Source organism: Ammospiza nelsoni, chromosome 15 (genome assembly GCF_027579445.1).
Source record: "Ammospiza nelsoni isolate bAmmNel1 chromosome 15, bAmmNel1.pri, whole genome shotgun sequence".
Classification (NCBI taxonomy): Eukaryota; Metazoa; Chordata; class Aves; order Passeriformes; family Passerellidae; genus Ammospiza; species Ammospiza nelsoni.
The window spans coordinates 12,478,008-12,495,585 of NC_080647.1; the positions used below are offsets into that span (position 1 = coordinate 12,478,008).

The 17,578-nt window shown below is 43.2% G+C and overlaps 1 protein-coding gene across 1 annotated transcript in view; it reads right to left on the reverse strand.

Moving 5' to 3' along the window:
- The window catches only part of MAMLD1 (mastermind like domain containing 1), an 80,975-nt gene that overhangs the window by 19,618 nt on the left and 43,779 nt on the right, over positions 1-17,578 (reverse strand). Inside the window, exon 2 of the mRNA XM_059483233.1 lies at positions 12,275-13,984. Within this exon, the coding sequence (XP_059339216.1) occupies positions 12,275-13,984 (1,710 nt within the window). The remainder of the gene's footprint in view (positions 1-12,274; positions 13,985-17,578) is intronic.

The window sequence follows — 17,578 nt, forward strand, 5'->3', positions numbered from 1 at the left end:
CAATTATGCCTGCCTCCCTGCCGTACTGTCCAAAGCAGGAGGCAATCTAATTCAGCCTGGTGCCTCTCTTCCTTCAGCCGTCTGGTGCCTGCCTGGGATTCAGGAAAGGGGCTGTCTGACTGCCCACTTTGTCTGACGAGCCAAAGGGGCCCTTCCCAGCCACAATTTCCAAAGGAAAGAGATCTTGGCTGGTGGTGTCTCTTCTCTTCTGAGAAAAACATGAATTGAATGTAGTGGCAGCAGCTTTATAACCCTCTCCTGCCCTTCCTCAGCAAACAACCAAAGAGGAGCTGGAGCAAGAAAATGACCCCGCTGGCTCTCTGGCTCAGCACTTGTTTCCCAGCACAATGAATCAATTGGTGTCCCATCATTATTGTGGTAACTGTATCTTTCACAAGCAAGATTTTATATAGAGATAGAATAGGATGTTTTCTGCTCATTTCCTTCCTGTCATTCCAATCACGAACTACTGTTAAAAATACAATGCATTTAAAGGCTGTAACATTTGCAAGCATGTGTTCCATTTTCCCAGCTGAATGGCTAGGCTTTTGTTTTCTGCCCAGTAAAGGTGTGGAGAAACAGTGATGGAGGGGAGCCTGTGGTGCAGCTGGGTTAGAAACTCACATGTACAGAAGGTCGTCTCATTTTCATGTTCCTAATGTCAGGGATTACTTTAATTCCTTATTCTGGCCAACTGTTTTGGTATATAATCCTAAGCACAGGACTCCTTCCAGCCTGTCTAAGGTGGTACTTGTTCTGCTATTTCTTCAGAAACTGGCAAAAAATGTTTTATTTGGAAAATGTTAGTGAAGTAGGGTAATAAAAGCCTTTTAGTACCCAGTCAGAGGAGCAAACAGGGTCTATTAGGAGAGCAGAGTACAATTCAACTCTACTTTCACTTGTATTTGACAGTAATCTAGGAAGCAGGTACATACCTTCCCCCTGTCTTGATCAAGACAGAAATATGCAAAATGTGTATTTTAAATGCTGCCAGACAGCATTTCATCTTATGAAGTTTGTCAATACTATTATCATAAGTGGAAAAAAAAAGAAATCATAGAGAAAGCAATATTTTAGCCCACTATTCTGATAAATGCTTTATAAAGGATGAAATTTGAGGATTATTATTTAGCTCTTCATAAGCTAAAGCACATTAACTTTATATATTGTGTCAACCTAGAATGGAGCAACCCACTGAAAACAGGAGTTCCTTACTAAACTTATAACACATCAGGTCCCTCATGAAGACCACAGTTCTTTCTAAAAATATAATTCATAGACATATAGATATATGCCAACTATCTAGGAAAAAGCTCAGACTCTGGACTGGGCACAAAACAGATCAGTATATATCCCCCCTCAATGCCAACATTTTTTCTTATGAAGAAGTTCTTATTAAGTAGTAATTTCTAATTTCCTTTAAAAAAAAGTAAAATAAAACATAAATAAATGTTGGGGATTTTGGTCCAAGGCCCAAACTATGAGAAAACACTGAAATGTCTACCTTTTTCAGTTAAAGATTTACTCACATTTCAGAACTATCACACAGTCTGTGGTGATGTTATCAGCATTTCTCTGTTCTTGCTGACCTTAGGTGCTCTTAAACCATTATACACATAATATTCTCTGATAATAGAACACCATTCACATTTCAGTAACAATAATTCACCTTAATGAGATAAGAACTTATATGTCAAATGACTCTACCTCTATTTGAGAGATATTAGCACACTTTGGGTAACTGCAGAATCACAAATAATGACATCAAGAGTCCAACACTGTTCCTGGAGAGCTTGTACTCCCAGTTACATCAGCAGGAATTTGAGATGTGTAAGAATTGCAAAAGCAGATGTTAATCTGCAGCAAACACCACAGGTATGGGCAGTCTGCATTTTTGCCTTAAGCAAACAAGAAAAACAAGACTATTAATGAGAGAAAACAGCACCAGTTTCTAACTGCATGTATAAATAGGCATTAACACCAACTATATTCCTGAAGTGACTCATTACCGTGTAAAGAAAACTTTTACAAGAAACTTCACGTTGTTTACACATTTCCCGTTTACATTTTGTTTTAATTCTTGCTTTCCCACTCGTATCATTCACCGCAACCATAGCAAAGATTTTCAAGAGACAGAAACTCGATGCTTACACTAAAACCAGAACCACCAAGATTTACTCCTTCAGCGACCCGGTTCTGCACTTTTCCTGCAGTCAGGTAACTAAATAAATGTGAGCAGGGATATTTCATGAAGGCAAGCCGAGGCCCTGTGCTGGCCAGGGAGGGATGCTCGCTGGCTCCGGGCTGGGCGAGGCAGCGCAGCGCGCTAGCGCCGAGCCAAGGACGAAAGATACAGCAGGAACAGCCTAATTCCAGCTCTAAATGAGCTCAGCAGGGAATCTAAACAGTCAAGTCAATTGCTAGAATCTGCACTTTTCAACCTCGTTCTGCTCCTTTGATCAGACTGAATTTTGAGCCACGGCGATTAATGGACTAATAGAGGAAGTCACAGGGCATCTCTGGGGAGGGGAGGGCAGGGAGAAAAGAGCGGCTCACACTCATCATGCAGCTATGCTGAGAAACACAATTCCGTGTAGAAAACGAAAATGCCACCGCAGAAAGTGCGCTGACTGAGCGGCAAAGAAGGAGAAAAAGGGGGTAGTACGAAACAAAAAATAATGCTGATATGATTGCTCATTCATTGCTTAAACACAGCCTGCAGAGCAACCGGGAGAGAAAACAGACTGCCCGAGCATGAGTGTCCTGTAAACTACCCTTCAACCCAGCGCTGAAACTGTTTATTCTTAATGCCACAGAGTGAAGGAAATATTAAACATATTTATTATGCAAAGAGAAGCTTTCAAAAGCCCTGAGTAATTAAGCACTAAGAGCAATTGATTTGTTTATGACAGGGATACATAGTACTGATATTCCAGGGTAGTATGTCCTCATCTAGCTGGAAAGGGAAGAAACACATTAACACTAGAAGTCTGCTAATCACAAAAGAGAGGGGAAAAGTGTTTTGTTAAGATTTTTTTTCCCCATTTGCTTTTTTTGTTGCTGTGCCTGAGAGGATGGGACAGCTTCTCTTCCTACAAGGGGCAAATTTTCCTTCTGCAATTGATGACTTTAAAAAACAAACATAAGAGGACTTCAAATAACCCCTGGACTGATTAAAACATTTATTTATTTGAAGCTTGGCAAGTTTGTAAAATGCTGGTACTAACCCCTAGAGGGAAAAAAACCCCAGTACCAACAACAACAACAACACCACCACCAGAAAAGCCAAAAATAATCCAAATGTAAACTTGAGCTGAGGCAGGAGCAAGTGCATCAAAGCTTCCAACTCCCTCTCTTTTTTTGCTGCAGCACTAATATAGCATTGCCAACGACTGCTGGGCCCCTTGCTGCATCCTTCTGCTCTACCTTTGGTCTTTCTTGAGCATACAAAGCCTAGATACATACATGATTCACTCTGCTGTCAGAAATAATCCTGCAGTCATCCTGGAATGACCTCCCACTGCGTAAATTTAGGTGTGTGTGTTTGCATCTTTACAAGATCAAGCTGTTAATGTAATGTCTTAGGCCAGGATATCACACTATTTTGGCTACATTAAAGGGCTTACCCTCCTTGTGGGTCTCTCATCAATTCTGTAGTGGGGAAAAATAGCTCAGCACAGCTTGTGCATAACCTGCATTCACATCTGCATCTGCCTGACACTGATCCAAGGAATTGCATTTTCATTAATTCAATGACAAATGTTAAATAATTTTGCTGGTTATGCAGAGAATATTATTCATACTGAAGTAATGCATTTACTACCTTCATATTTTAATATTCCTATATTCCAAGGGTTAAATTGTAATACAGGATTACTTCTTGTTAATGGTAGTGCTTTTCAGAATTATGTACTGATAATGATGATATTTGCCTTTATATGTGCTATAAAAAATTTAACTTTAAAACATGTAATAGAATGATTAGCCTTCAAAGCCCTAAGAAGAGCTGCTGCATTCTGATTGTGAATTTCTATCAATTATTAGTGCTGGCTGCTTGAAATATCCAAAGTGCTCAAGACAGAAATATTACACAGCCAACAGGGCAGACTGATAGGCTTCCTAAATGTACAGTTTTTGAAAACAGCTCATAATAGTGTTTGCCTTTCAAACCTTAATGTTAACAGCTTTGATGGGACTGCTTCTAATTCGTATTTAAGACCCATTACCTCTTCCTCTAAGCAATCCTCATGAACCATCATTTGTTCTGGGGGGATATTTGCCATCCAGTGCAGCTCTGTAATGGCTGTTAATTCACACCATTTTGCTTGCTCCTGTATTAATCAGCAAACTGTGAATCATCCCAGGGTTTCCAGACTCGCAGATGTATGAGAGAATCACCGAGGCCAGTTCAGTTTCTCTCCCCATTCAGTCCCACAGACAATATCAGTTCCTGTTTACAGACACGGCTTTGTTTTCCCCCACCCACACACTGAAATTTCTCCAAAATGCCCAAAGAGAAAAAAAAAATTTAAAAACCCCCACCGAGTTCATTTTACCAGAAAAGTTATTTCTAGGTATTGCATCTGAATCAAAACATGTTTGTACTTTGAGCTGGTGTGCAGGGCTCATGCAGCCAGGCAGGGAGGCAGAGGAGCAGAATGGGAAGGCAAAGGGGCTGCTCTGTCAGCCCGCCCTGCTGGAGCCAGGCACGGCATTAACTGCATCCAGGGACTCTCCTACACATTTGTTTGCCTTCATTATGTTTGCTTCTGCATGTATTTTTGCCTTGGGAAGTACTGATATAATTTTAGACTATGACAAGACAATACTAGGTAGAAAGCACCCCAAAAATTAAGGGTAGATACCATGCTCTAACAGTACTACTTTGGAAAGTATTAAAATTATTTATTAATTTAGGCATCAAATTTGAGGAAATAAGTAGGGCATGGTTTTAGGGAAGTGAGCACATTTTCCAAAAGCCAGGCTGCTTTTAGTTCAACACAAGCTCCCCAAACTGTCATTGACTAAGAAAGAGACAGAAAATACAGACAATGTACAACCCTACCTTCCAAAAACATGGGGAAAAAAGGAATGAAGATGTTCTGATATTAATGGGGATTTACAGCACAGCTGAAATGAGCTGGGTGTACAACAGGGTCATGGAAAGCATTTCCTCATTGCTATTTCTCAGCACGCTGGCCATGAACACACCTTTGCAATGTAAGAATTATGGGTGTGATGACTTGTGAGTGAGGATGCACCTTACCCATCACTAACCACTCTACAAGTAGTTATTTTTAAGAATGATGCACAGAAGGAAGTTATGGCATTCATCCTGAAGCCAAGCAGTGAGAAGGTTGTGAAGCCCTTCCCTAGATTCCCAGGATGTTTAAAACTTCATTGTATCTAAGAGTACAGTTGAGAAAATATGTATGTTCAAAACCTTTTGCTCAACTGCTTTTAATTCAAGATTTCTGCATATGGATTTTTTTTCCAATCTGTGATAATAAAGGAAGTAAAATGGGTTTGTGGGAGGGGAAAAAAAGGAGAAAATCTGGAGATGGGGCCTAATTCAGCTGATGTTTAGCCCAGAACACTTGTGAACTGCTACCAAGCTGTCTGGAAAACTTGAGAGGAACTGTCCACATGGGCAGCATGGACACACAGCCCTGTGACACAGCCTGGACACACAGCATGGACACACAGCCTGGACACACAGCCTGGACACACAGCCCTGTCACACAACATGGACACACAGCATGGACACACAGCCTGGACACACAGCATGAACATACAACATGGACACACAGCCTGGACACACAGCATGAACATACAACATGGACACACAGCATGGACACACAGCCTGGACACACAGCCCCATCCTGAGCACCTGAACATTGCAAGCAGCCTGTCAGGCTGAAATGCAGCACCTTGCCCAAAATTTCTCTGGGCTAAGTCACATTTCCCTGTGTGTGTTCACAGCACATGAACACTGCTTCCTCTTTCTCCACCCTGGACAACCCTCCCTCATCACTTCATTGTCCTGCACATAAGGAAGAGAAGACTTCCTCAAACCCTCCAGCACCCCTCAATGGTGTTTACAGAACCTCCTGAGCATCTTTTTCCTTTCCAATTGGATTGTAATTTGTTCAGTGTGAGATTCCCATAGAGTTGTCCGTTTCCTAAATGCTCAATTGCTGCTGAACATTTTCCATTTTATTAAACAGGTCATAACCAAGGAAAAGACCTGTCTGGATGGAGCAAAGTGCTGCAGCTTTGGTGTAGTGTCCACATTAATTTCAGATCCAAAAGGTGGGTGATGGTGAGAGTGGGGGAGGATGCTCCCCACATGGTGTTTAGAAGGTTTTGGTCTATTTACAAGCTTCTTCTGTGCAGATTGCTTGCCCTAATGATGTGCTGTGTGGTGTCCAAGAGTGCTATCAGCACAACAGAGAGCTAAACTGGAAAGAATTATGAATGCATTAGGCAGAGCAGTTGGAACCATCAGTGCCTGCAAACATCTGAAAATACAAGCCAAAGAAGTGGGAAGGTTAAGACACAGAGTCCCTGTGTCTGTAAGGGCTCCACTACAACAGGGGAATGCTTTGAAATACCCAAAATGGAACACAGGAAGACAACACATGCAATTTAAAAAAACACTGAGAAAGAGCAATGAGCCCAGAAGACCAGATGTGAATTAAGGTATTTTAATCTTGATTACTTCTGAAAATGTTGCATTACTGTTGACATGTTGAGGCCAAACACCCCCTTTTGTTCCACAAGTTTACTTCTTACTTTCCAGAACTTATCTGACATCGTTTATTCCCAGGGGAGAGAAGGGAGAAGAAGCAGTTGAAAGCTTCAGTCAAGCTCCTCTCAGACTCTCTTGAGAAGAGAACAGAGAATCTCCAAGTTTGAAAAACATATCAACTCACTGGCAAATGCACAGATAAATACAAATTCAGAAATGACCATTCGGGAAGATGTTTTAACATCTGTGGAGATGTCAAACTCCAGGCTCAGCCTTATTGCTCTCTGTAATCCAGATTCATCACCAGCTTCCTTTATTCCCCTATTCAAAGGCACTTAATTAGCTGAAGGGCTTGTTGCTTTGCCTTCAAAAGCCCTCCATCCCTCAAAGGCTTTGCTTTGGTATTGTGCTGCCACTGTCCTTTGAAATCAAATCTGGTTTTCTCTTCACAGCATTGGTAAAAGAAAAAAAAGGTAGATTTTAAAAAGGGAGAAGAGAAGAGAAGAGAAGAGAAGAGAAGAGAAGAGAAGAGAAGAGAAGAGAAGAGAAGAGAAGAGAAGAGAAGAGAAGAGAAGAGAAGAGAAGAGAAGGAGAAGAGGAGATCAGCAGAACTTCATTCAAAGTGGCTTTAAAAATAAGTAGAAAAGGGTAAGAAGAATAAGAAGCATATTCTTAAAAATAAGAAGAAAAAGGGTAGGGGATTGAAGCTGCAGATGAAATCTGGGCAGTACTTTTGGTTTTATTAATAAAGCATGATACTGTAATTGTTTTATGCATTAGGAAGATGCCTTGTGACATCTTGGAAATCCCAAATAAAACATTATTTTCCCCTGTACTTGCAGGAGGACTGTATGTACTCAGATGATGCAGGTTGTGTTCTCTGCTTTCCCAAACTCTTCATCAACCTGCATCAGAGCTCATAAAGTGCTGCTGAGTCAGAACAGTCTCACCTAACAATCACAGTGCACTGACTTTTCACAGGCAGAAATAACTTCCCATAATATATGGCACCCAGAAATCAGGCCATGGTATTACCATTTCTTCGTATTAATAAAAACTGTATTTTGTATTCCATTATAGTTATTTAACCTTTGACATCTAACCTCTGGGTCAGTTTGCTCCTCATAACAGCACATTTCTTCTTCAGTTTTGTTTCTATATTTAGAAAACTTACGCTCTGAAAGAAGATTTTTTAACTTTAAAAAAAAGTATATTTAATCTAGCTCAGAAGTTTTGGTGTTTCTCTGCAACCTATAGTTTATTCTTCCAACTCAGATAATGTATTGCTACTTTTACCACAGTCGAAGAAATATTTTGCTTTTCAAAGGATATTTTAGTCCTCAGCATGTTCTTGACTATCCCATATGCAGTCCATATGTAGTAAAAGTACAGCCACTTTTACTGCAAATAATAAGAAGTTTTCTCTCTATCTCTTCCCTTGTCATTTTTTCTCTATCAGTATTTTTGGCAATGGAGATGAAACAAATATACCCTTCACCGACAATCCGGTGTACAACTCGCTGGATGTCAGCAGGAATGCAGAGAGCTCTAAGAATAGCACATTTGGTTCCTACGGTGCGAGTGGAGCCCAGAGACACAGCATGTCCCTCCCAGACAATGGCTGTTTATCACCTACATCCCCCAACAAAACAAAACAAAACAAAATAAAACAAAACCTTCTCAGCTGCGTTTGGTTCTCAGCATTTCACACACGGAGCAGTCAGTGGGCAATCCTGCTCTCCTCCGTGAGACTCCCAAGTTTTAACTCAGATCAGGTCGGGTTTGGAAAAGAGATAGCCACCCAAAGGGTTTGTTGTATTCCAGCCTGACTCAAGTGTGAGTATCACCGGCTGCTTTTCCTGCCCTCGGGGAGGAGGGGATCCCTCCTTGCCCTGCCCTGAGCCCTGTGTCTGTCTGCTCTTGCACTGCAGGGACTGACAGAGCAGCTTTTCTGAACTGAGGTGTTGTATCAGCATTGCTGAAGGCAGAACTGGGCCCAGTGTATTGGACATTCCAGAACAGGAAATCTGCAAGTACAAACTCTATTTAGACATGAAAATCAGGGAGATGCCTAATTTATCAACCTGCCTGGGCAAATGCAGCTTTTTGTGCGCCCAGAAACAGCAGACAGAGTCAAGTGGTGAAGCTTTACCCCTGAAAACAGCATGTGATAGCTCTGGAGACTACCTCTGACTCTGGCGTTTACTACCACCTTTATATTTGGATTTAAGAGTCCAGACCCTTGAGTATAATGTCACTCACCAGTCTCAGCCCTACAGGAATAAAATGAAAAGCTGCCCATGGCCAGAGAGCAGCGTTACCCCAGCAGGCTTTGCAGTAGCACACAATGCAAACTGTCAGCGCCTCAATCAATACCCGTCCTGGCCAACAATAAAGACACAGCGCTTCAGATGGGGGAGATTAGCCCAATCAGATGGAGCAGTGTCCAGGCAAGGCAGGATCTGGGACACACACTGATTGCACTTAAAAGATACATCACTAACTACGAAAATGGCAGAGCTGTGAGGCACCAGCAGTAACCCTGCTTTGGAATGTGGAGTGTTTGCTTTAATACACAGTGAAACAACAGCAAAACTCTCACTCTGGGTCTGCGGCTGCTGCTCTGCTCCCCGTGTTGCTGTGCCTGCTACAAGGATCAAATTTCATGGTTTATTGTTCTCCCTCCAACTGGCCACCATCCACATTCTTCTTCTGTACAAAGCTGCACCTCTTGCTCCAAAGAGAGAACTATGCCTTCTTTTTATAAATTTTAGTCACATTTGCAAACACACACACAGAGTAAGGGGATGACTTTTAAGCACTAAACAACATTTCAGGGAATGCTGTTATTTTTCTCTGAGCAAATTTCTGTGAATGAGGCTAAAAAAGGGCAATTTTCCACCAGAAATGTACTAATTTTTGAGATGCACAAGTTGTCTCCCCCATCTTCTGAATCTTTAACATTGTGCCTTTTAATGAAACAACTGCTCATTGCTTGAAAAGTGCTATTCATCACCTATCATCAGGAGGGAACTGCACCGAAATTCTGCAAAGCTCAAATCCAGCTCTGGATAGACTGCTGGAAATTAAACCCACAGTCACTGGGGGTACTTCACTCTAATGGAGTAAAATTGGTACAGAGCAGGTAGGGTCCACAATTCAGTGCCACCTCTCAATGTAAATAAGAAATCTATTGCAGACAAATTGCTAGATTCCATGAAATGTACTAAGTATCTCAGACTCAAGGATTCCTACACAGAATCATTTTCCTATGCAATCTTTCTTTTTATTCAGCACTCAGGATCCATTTTCTTCTATGAGATTTGCAGTAAAGTTATCAAAACCTTACAAAATGCTCCACTCCTGAATATCCACCATCTTTCTTCAGCAGCTCAACAGACTGTAAAACTGGAGCACAGTCATCTGGTGTGTAATTATTGGTCTAAGTCTGCCCTGTAAAATGAGGGAGGCACCATAAGCTTACCTAACTAGTCTGAAAATGTAAAATGCTCATCACCTGTAATCATTGTCTTAACTGTCCTTGATCTTTACTGATAGCAGCAAGATTATAATAACACTCTCTCTGGCAGTGAGAATCAGCTGAAAATGCAGCACAGGCAGAGCACCAGGAAAGTTGCTCGAAGAAGGAATATTTCAGCCAATTAGACAGACTGACTTCAGGAATTTTTTTTTAATGTCTAATCAGTGATGCAAGGGGTTCAGAGGTACAACACTAAAATGCAAAGCAGGGAAAACTGGGGCATAGAAACCTCAGGAATCCAACAAGGACATTCCTACTTCACAGACTAAGTGGTGAAGCCAAAATAAAAACCTCAAAGGTTATGGAGGTATGATCAAAAGTGATCATGTCACTGTGGTTGCATGTGGTTACAACTTACTAGTCCTCATGCAAGATGTAGGAAAACACCATGAATGTATTCTTCACCCACACCTGCCTCCAGAGTAAAACATCTGGTGGGCAGCAATTTGTGGAACTGCTGCACTTTGCTCCCTTTCAATCGTAGCCAGGATCCCCAGCCAGCAACGTTCTCTACCCTCTGTTTAACCTGGGTCCCACCAAACAAGCAGGGTCCTCGTGTGCCTGGAGCAACAAACTGCTCCAGGTCTTTGTTGAATAAGAGGCCTTTCACTGGTAACCCTCCAAAGAGCACTAGATATGCCTCCCTGTTACCTGTTCCACACAAACCCAGTGAGGCACCAGTCCTGCCCTGCTGCAGGAAGGGACAACGGAGGGAGCACCACTTGGAAAAGAGGAGGGGATCCTGAAGAGGCACAGGGGCAATGCACCTCACTGGCTTACCCCTTAGAAACTGATAGATAGTAACTATCCCCTATTTCTGATTGCTGTCACAGGACATTTTGATATTTAGTTACACCAGTGTTACACCAAGACTGATGAAATCCCCCTCCTTAAGAAGCAGTCACTTTGCAGGGAAGAAGGGCAAGGAAGACCTGGCTCTGGAGTGAATCTCATACTTCAGCTCTCAAGCAGATCCCAGTAGAATTTCAGTGACCAGTCTCTGCTTTGCTGGGAGAGCAGTGTCTCAGTCCTTTCCAAGCTGCTGATGGAGTGAGTGTGTGCACAATTAAGTAGCTTGGAGGAGTCTGCTCACAAAGTGTTGGTTCAACCTAACAAAGTCCTTGGTTTGGTGGTGGGGCCTGGTGTTTCCAACTATTCTTCCAAACAAAAAGAGTTTATTCCTCACAGCCAGGCTGCTCCCAGACCCAGTCCTTGAGCCCTTCCCTGCTCCCAGGACCTGTTCACAGCACATCTCTCTGATCTGGGTTGGTAGCACATTCACACGTCTCACTGAGTCTCAGGGAGGAGGAGGAGGTCGCTGCACAGAAACCAGGGCTGTGCCTCACTTTTGCTAGCTGCATTTTTGCATTTACCAGCTGGATTGGTATCACAGATCATCATGGATGGGGAATGGCCCTCATCCAAAGCAGGGAATGGCTTCTGGCAAATGCTAGTAACAGGTATTTCAAGTCTGCCTCTTTGCTTTTCAGGAGCTGTACTGTTTGACCTGCTGTCCATGAAGGACACATTTTAACTTCACTTCTCACCCCACCTGATCTTTTCTAGCCTCAGATGCATAACACAGAGATGAATTTGTTGAAGGGCACTAAGATAAAAAGAAGATATTTCCTCTGAAAGGATAACATGAAACATGCAAGGAGAATATCTCTGGAGATTATAACATAAGCTAAAAGTGACTATCACCTATACAAGTAAAAAAATTACTTTAAAAGAGCACAAAGTTCTCCACCATGCTAAAACAAGCAATGTATGGTGGAATTATGGTCCATTTTTAGTTGAAGAAATGAATAAATTTTCTATTATAACACCAGAGGTTGTTATTGCCTTGTCCGTGTATGCACTGTGCACACCTCAGAAATTTAGTGACGTCGCATTTGAAACACAAATGGAAAAGCAAATTAAGAAAATAAATGACTGGGTATTTTCACATGAGCCATGTAAGACAGAAGAGAGGTTCTCACCTGTCTGCTTTGAGATGGCAGTGTGGCAGCCTGCATCTGCCTCTGCATCCGATGTGGCTGCATCAGCTGTCGGAACTGCTGCTGGAGGAACTGGCTGCTGCTGTTCTGCTGGGGCTGCTGCGTGGCTGGGGACTGCTGCTGCTGCTGCTGCTGCTGCTGGAGATAGTGAATGAGGGACTGCTGCCCTTGTCCTGCCGTCAGAGGGGACATTTTTTGAGTAGCTGACTCTGAGGCAAAGTGAGACAGTGGTTTGGTGTTGTTGAAAGAAAACTGGTCTTGGCTAACAGGGCTCTCATTCACCAGACCTGGCTGTAAGCTACTGGATGGCTGTTGCATAATTATGTTCATATTTTTGGTCTGGTTTGTAGTCATTGATTTAAAAAGCGAGTTCTGCATATTTGTGGGATTGCTGGTGGGAGTGATGTTGGAGATTATTGTACCTTGAGGACTGAAGGGCTGCTGATGCAGAGCAGGGCTCGACAGCTTCTCTGGCCTGTACGGTGGAGAAGGTCCAGTATTTGTGGAGGCCATGCTGGCAACCAGGTTGTTCTGTGGGCTTTTAATGCTGCTGGCTGGCAAGCTGGCTGCTGTCAGAGCAGGCAGCATGGAGCTCTGAGGGCTGAAGGGCTGCTGGCTCAGAGCTGGACTGGAGAGCTTCTCAGAGCCGTAGGGGGGAGAGGGGCCATTCGATGGGGTGCTGCTGGAAGTCATGCTTGAAAGCAGAGTGTTTTGAGGACTCTGAATGTTGTTTCCTGGTAAATTATTAGCAGGCATGCCAGACACCATAACATTTTGAGGACTGAAAGGTTGATGGTGTGGGGATGATCCTGCCCTGTAAGGCGGAGAGAGACCAGGAGGAGACATAGTTGGCCAGCTGGGAGCCTGTACTTGTTGCTTGGTACCAGACACCTGCTTGCTGGCTGCCAGCTGCTTTAGCTGCTGAGCGTGCCAGTTGGAGCCTGGCATGCTGGGCAAGGGCACTGGGAGCATCGGTGGGGGCTGGTTTTTGTTCTGAGCTGCTGCAGAGATGGGTGATGCAGCAGGTTTGTTTGAGGGAGGAACCTGGAAGTTAGCTCCAGCAGATGATGGTCTCATCTGAGGGGATCCTCCACTGGTTGGATTGCAGCCTGGAGAAAAATCTTTGTTAGCAACATGGTTCTCCAAGTGGGAAGTCTGCGGGGAGGACTTTGGAGTGGTATTTATGTTTGGTTGGGAATGACTCAGACCAAGCGGATCTTCAGCCTTGCTGCACAAAATCTTCTCCAGATCCAGGTCATTGGGAGAAGGATCAGGCATTTTGGTCAGCTCTTCCAATAGATCTTGCAGCTCTTGGTCCACAGACTGTAAGCTGTTTCCTTTCTCGTCGTAATGGACAATGTTGTTGGTTTGCCCTCCTATTGACCCCTTCTGATTTATTTCTGTGTTGGCTGGCACTGAGAAAGGGGAGCCAATGCCACCCCCATTCATGTGATTGTTTTCCAGCAGCACTGGGTGCCCTGTGACTCCCAGGGAAGAAGTGCTGTGACCCGTGGGGAATGGAGAACTTTGCATTTCTGGACATGCCATGCTGGGATTGGCGCCTTGGCCCATGGCAAGGTTTACATCATCAAGACAAAGTCTTTTACTGTCATTTGGGAAAGTGACATCAGGCACACCACTGGAGGCAGGAGAGCTATCATCTTCCAGTTTTCTTTTAATGGATCCCTGTAACTGTGAAAATATAAAAGGAAGAAGAAAGGATCCGTTATTGATCATATTCTGACATGTGCTGAAGCTCCACACTACAACACTGGGTTGGAGATAAAGAAAATTAAATAATGCAATTAAAAAGCCAATCATGTGAGACAAATTCAATCAGGATTTAAATGTGTGCAACTTCACCGAAATCAAAAGAGTTCTAGTCAGACAAAGGCTAAATCTCATGAGTTGGCTTTAAAACAGATGCTAAAGCTACAGAATACTGTCTGTCATGTGAACTGTAATAGAAGTTTTTAAAATAGTTTCTGGTTGTATTTCAATTAAGACATTATACTCCCTGCATAACAAACATGCTAACATTTTTATGGTAACATTTTTTAGGTCTAAATGGCAAATCTGAATGAAACCCTGGACTGAATTTAGTGACCTTCTGCCAGTGACTCGAATTAAATTCAGACCTGAGACAATTAAATTGTTTTACATTCTTTATAGGCCAAACATCTGAAATAACTAGCATACTTTCTAAACAAACCAAAACAAACCAAATTCTCAGCTATCTATCTAAACAGACTTTCAAACTTCCTATCACAGATGTTTTAAATTCCAGAAAGAGTAAGTAACAGCTAAACTTCTTAATTTTTGTTTATTCTTCTATGTCTAAGGCATTGTGAGCTTCATTCTTTTGAAGGATTGCCACTCATTCATAAAAATGGACATGTTTTCAAAATACAATTTTATAAATATCTTGACCTACAAGAAATGATGGAGCTGTAAATTCACAAGTCTAAGGGAAAAGAAACCTGCCTTCTACATATAAAGAAAGCGAAACTAGAAACAAAGCTTCTCATATTATTTCAGCATATGGCAATCTCTTCCACATAAAATCATCTATGGCTTTCAATTTTAACAAGCATGACCTGTATGGCACAGGATTAATCAGACCTTAACATTGCTGCTTCAAGTTAAGGAAAATAAGCATTATGACCTTGTTTATCAATAGAGGGAAGCAGTATATGGAAAAGTATCTGATCAGCAATGGAAAGTGAAAGAACACTGGTTCCTCTAAACCAGCTCCCAGTAAAGCATATCCCAGCTCTGGGCTACAAGTCCAAGTGCTTCCCATCATGTAGTGCTATAAAAAAATCTAATAAAAGCTCATATCAACAGAAAAGTCCCCCTGCCAACCCCAGCATAACCAGATCCACTCCAGGGCTATGCTGCATATGGCCAACTCCTAAATTTTACACTAATTTTTAAACACATTGCAGTTATGCCTCAGTCACTGCACAACTGCAGCACTTTGGTGCTCTCAGAGAACAGTGCCACAGCACTGTCACCACAGGGGGGGCACACCAAGTGCAGCTCCTCTGCCCTGTGCAGACAGCTGATGTCCACCCTACATTCAGCCCATCTTCAGGCAGCCCCACAAACATGTGTGGCTCTCACCTGGAACATGGCAGAGGGCTCACCCAACTGGTCTCACACTTCTCATCACTTATTTCTAAACTGGTGGCCAGAGGGACAATGGCAGATTTGTGCCCACAGTTGCTGAGGGTGAAGACGCAGTTTGGGATTAGTATCAGACATTGCCATGCTGGTATCCGGTTTGCAGAGACATTTGGAAGAGAGTGAGGGGATACAAGCTGGTTGTCCATGACCATCATGGCAGGCCTGCAGACTACAGTGAGCTGCTGAACAGCTTTTAGGAGGTGTTCATCTCCCCTCCATCACCACACACAGCAGCTTTGGCACTGTGGCAAAGAGACCTTTGGGTGTTTTCCCTTTACTCCCCAAGAGTTTCCCTTACAGAGTTGCTAGTGCTTGTCTCTGGTGCTCTCCAGTCACATTACTTCAACATGGGCTGTGCTCAAAAACCACAGGTGGGAGAAGTGAGGAGAGCTGCTTCCAGGGCACATTGCCTGGTCATCTGAGAGCCTCTCTGGGCAGCAGTGTCTGTGCTGGGCCAGGATTGCTGCTCTCTGAGAGCCTGTCCCAGTGCCACAGCCAGACACTGCTGCACCAGCAGACATTTGCTGATGAGGCCAAAATTTGTTTAGCTTTAGGAGATGGAACCAGGCCTAAATCTTCTCCCAAATGCTAGTCTAATGATGGATGAAATAGTTTTCCTTCATTTTCTCTGCTAAAATTAAGCCAGAGCTGCATGTTTCAACAGATGTTGCCCTGTGTAGGCTGAAACATGTCGGTAGAGACTAACTACATATATTTAAAACTCAGGCATGTACAGAAGGTATTTACAGGAGCTTCACACATCCAAAACAAACAGAGTGTGCTCCCAAGTTGCACCCTGGGAACCTTCAGGCAGGAAGTGGTGGGGGATCTCCCACCCTTGGCCAGCTGACATGCTGGCATGCATGTCCTTACCAGCTCTTCCTTTGCCATAGGACATTCCTGTGCTCTGAGTTACCAGGGAAAAATGTGGGCTTTCTAAACACTCTGAAAAACAGTTCTTTAACTGCTGCACTGGGGAATAAGTGTGATGGGAAAACAAAACTTCATTTCCCTATGACTGTTACTAGATATAAACAGATAAAATAAGGCCATAGCTTTCTGATGGCACAGGTATTCTAAAACTGGGACAGGACTTTTAAATAGGATGCTGTTGCTTAGCCCTCCCGAGAAGATCTGCTGTAAGAGAGGCAGTGAAATTAGCTGGGTGTCATGTTCTCTTGAAAAGCAAGATTCCTGTTTCCCAGGTGAGTATTGCATAAGTACCATGAAATCCAGAAGACCAATTTCTCCCAGTGCAGGCAGGTATGACTCCACAGAATTTAGTGACATAGCTTTTGCTTAAGATAGATTTGACTACAGCCCCAAACTTGAGAGAGAGAGATACGCTCCTTAAAGCAGCTAAACAAATCACAGAATAATTTTGGTTAAAAGGGACACTTGGGTGCCATCATCCTTCTGCTTCAAGCACATCACCAGTGTAAAAAATAGACCATGGTCACCAGGCACTTAAGTGTGAGGTTTCCATTATAAACAGAAATCCCTCCTTGCTCTGGCTGAGAGGCTGTTTTCAGTGGTCCCCACTGACCCCTCAGTGGTTGTTTGTCCCACACAGCAGGCTCTGGGCTGGTGCTGGCTGTGGGGAGCCCCAGCTCCCAGTGACTGCTCTCCATGCATGTGCTGCTGTGGCAGCCCTGACCAGTGCAGGGGACAGGAACACAATTCAGTGTTACTGGGACCTGCCTGGCTCAGACACGCCAACCACAGTGGGGGCAGGAGAGCATCAACAAGGCACTACAACTTCTAGGATCAGGAGGTCCTGACCTCACTAATTCAAGAAGCTGTTGGCTGCAGAACATTCCTTCATCTGGTTCCAGATTCCCCAGGAAGAACCTGGTTTATTCCAACTCTTTCTCCTCTTCTTTTTTTTACACAAATTGACACAATCAACAGAAAAGAGAAGAACACCAAAGCATGTTCTTCTCCTTTCTCTGCTGATTAGTATAATGGGCAGCTGTGTTTTAAATTGAATACCTGAGAAGTGAATGAAAATATTTTAGAAATGCATCACACACACACACACACACACACACACTCCTGAGCTGGCTGGAGGCTGCCCATGGCTCAGTATGGGAAAGC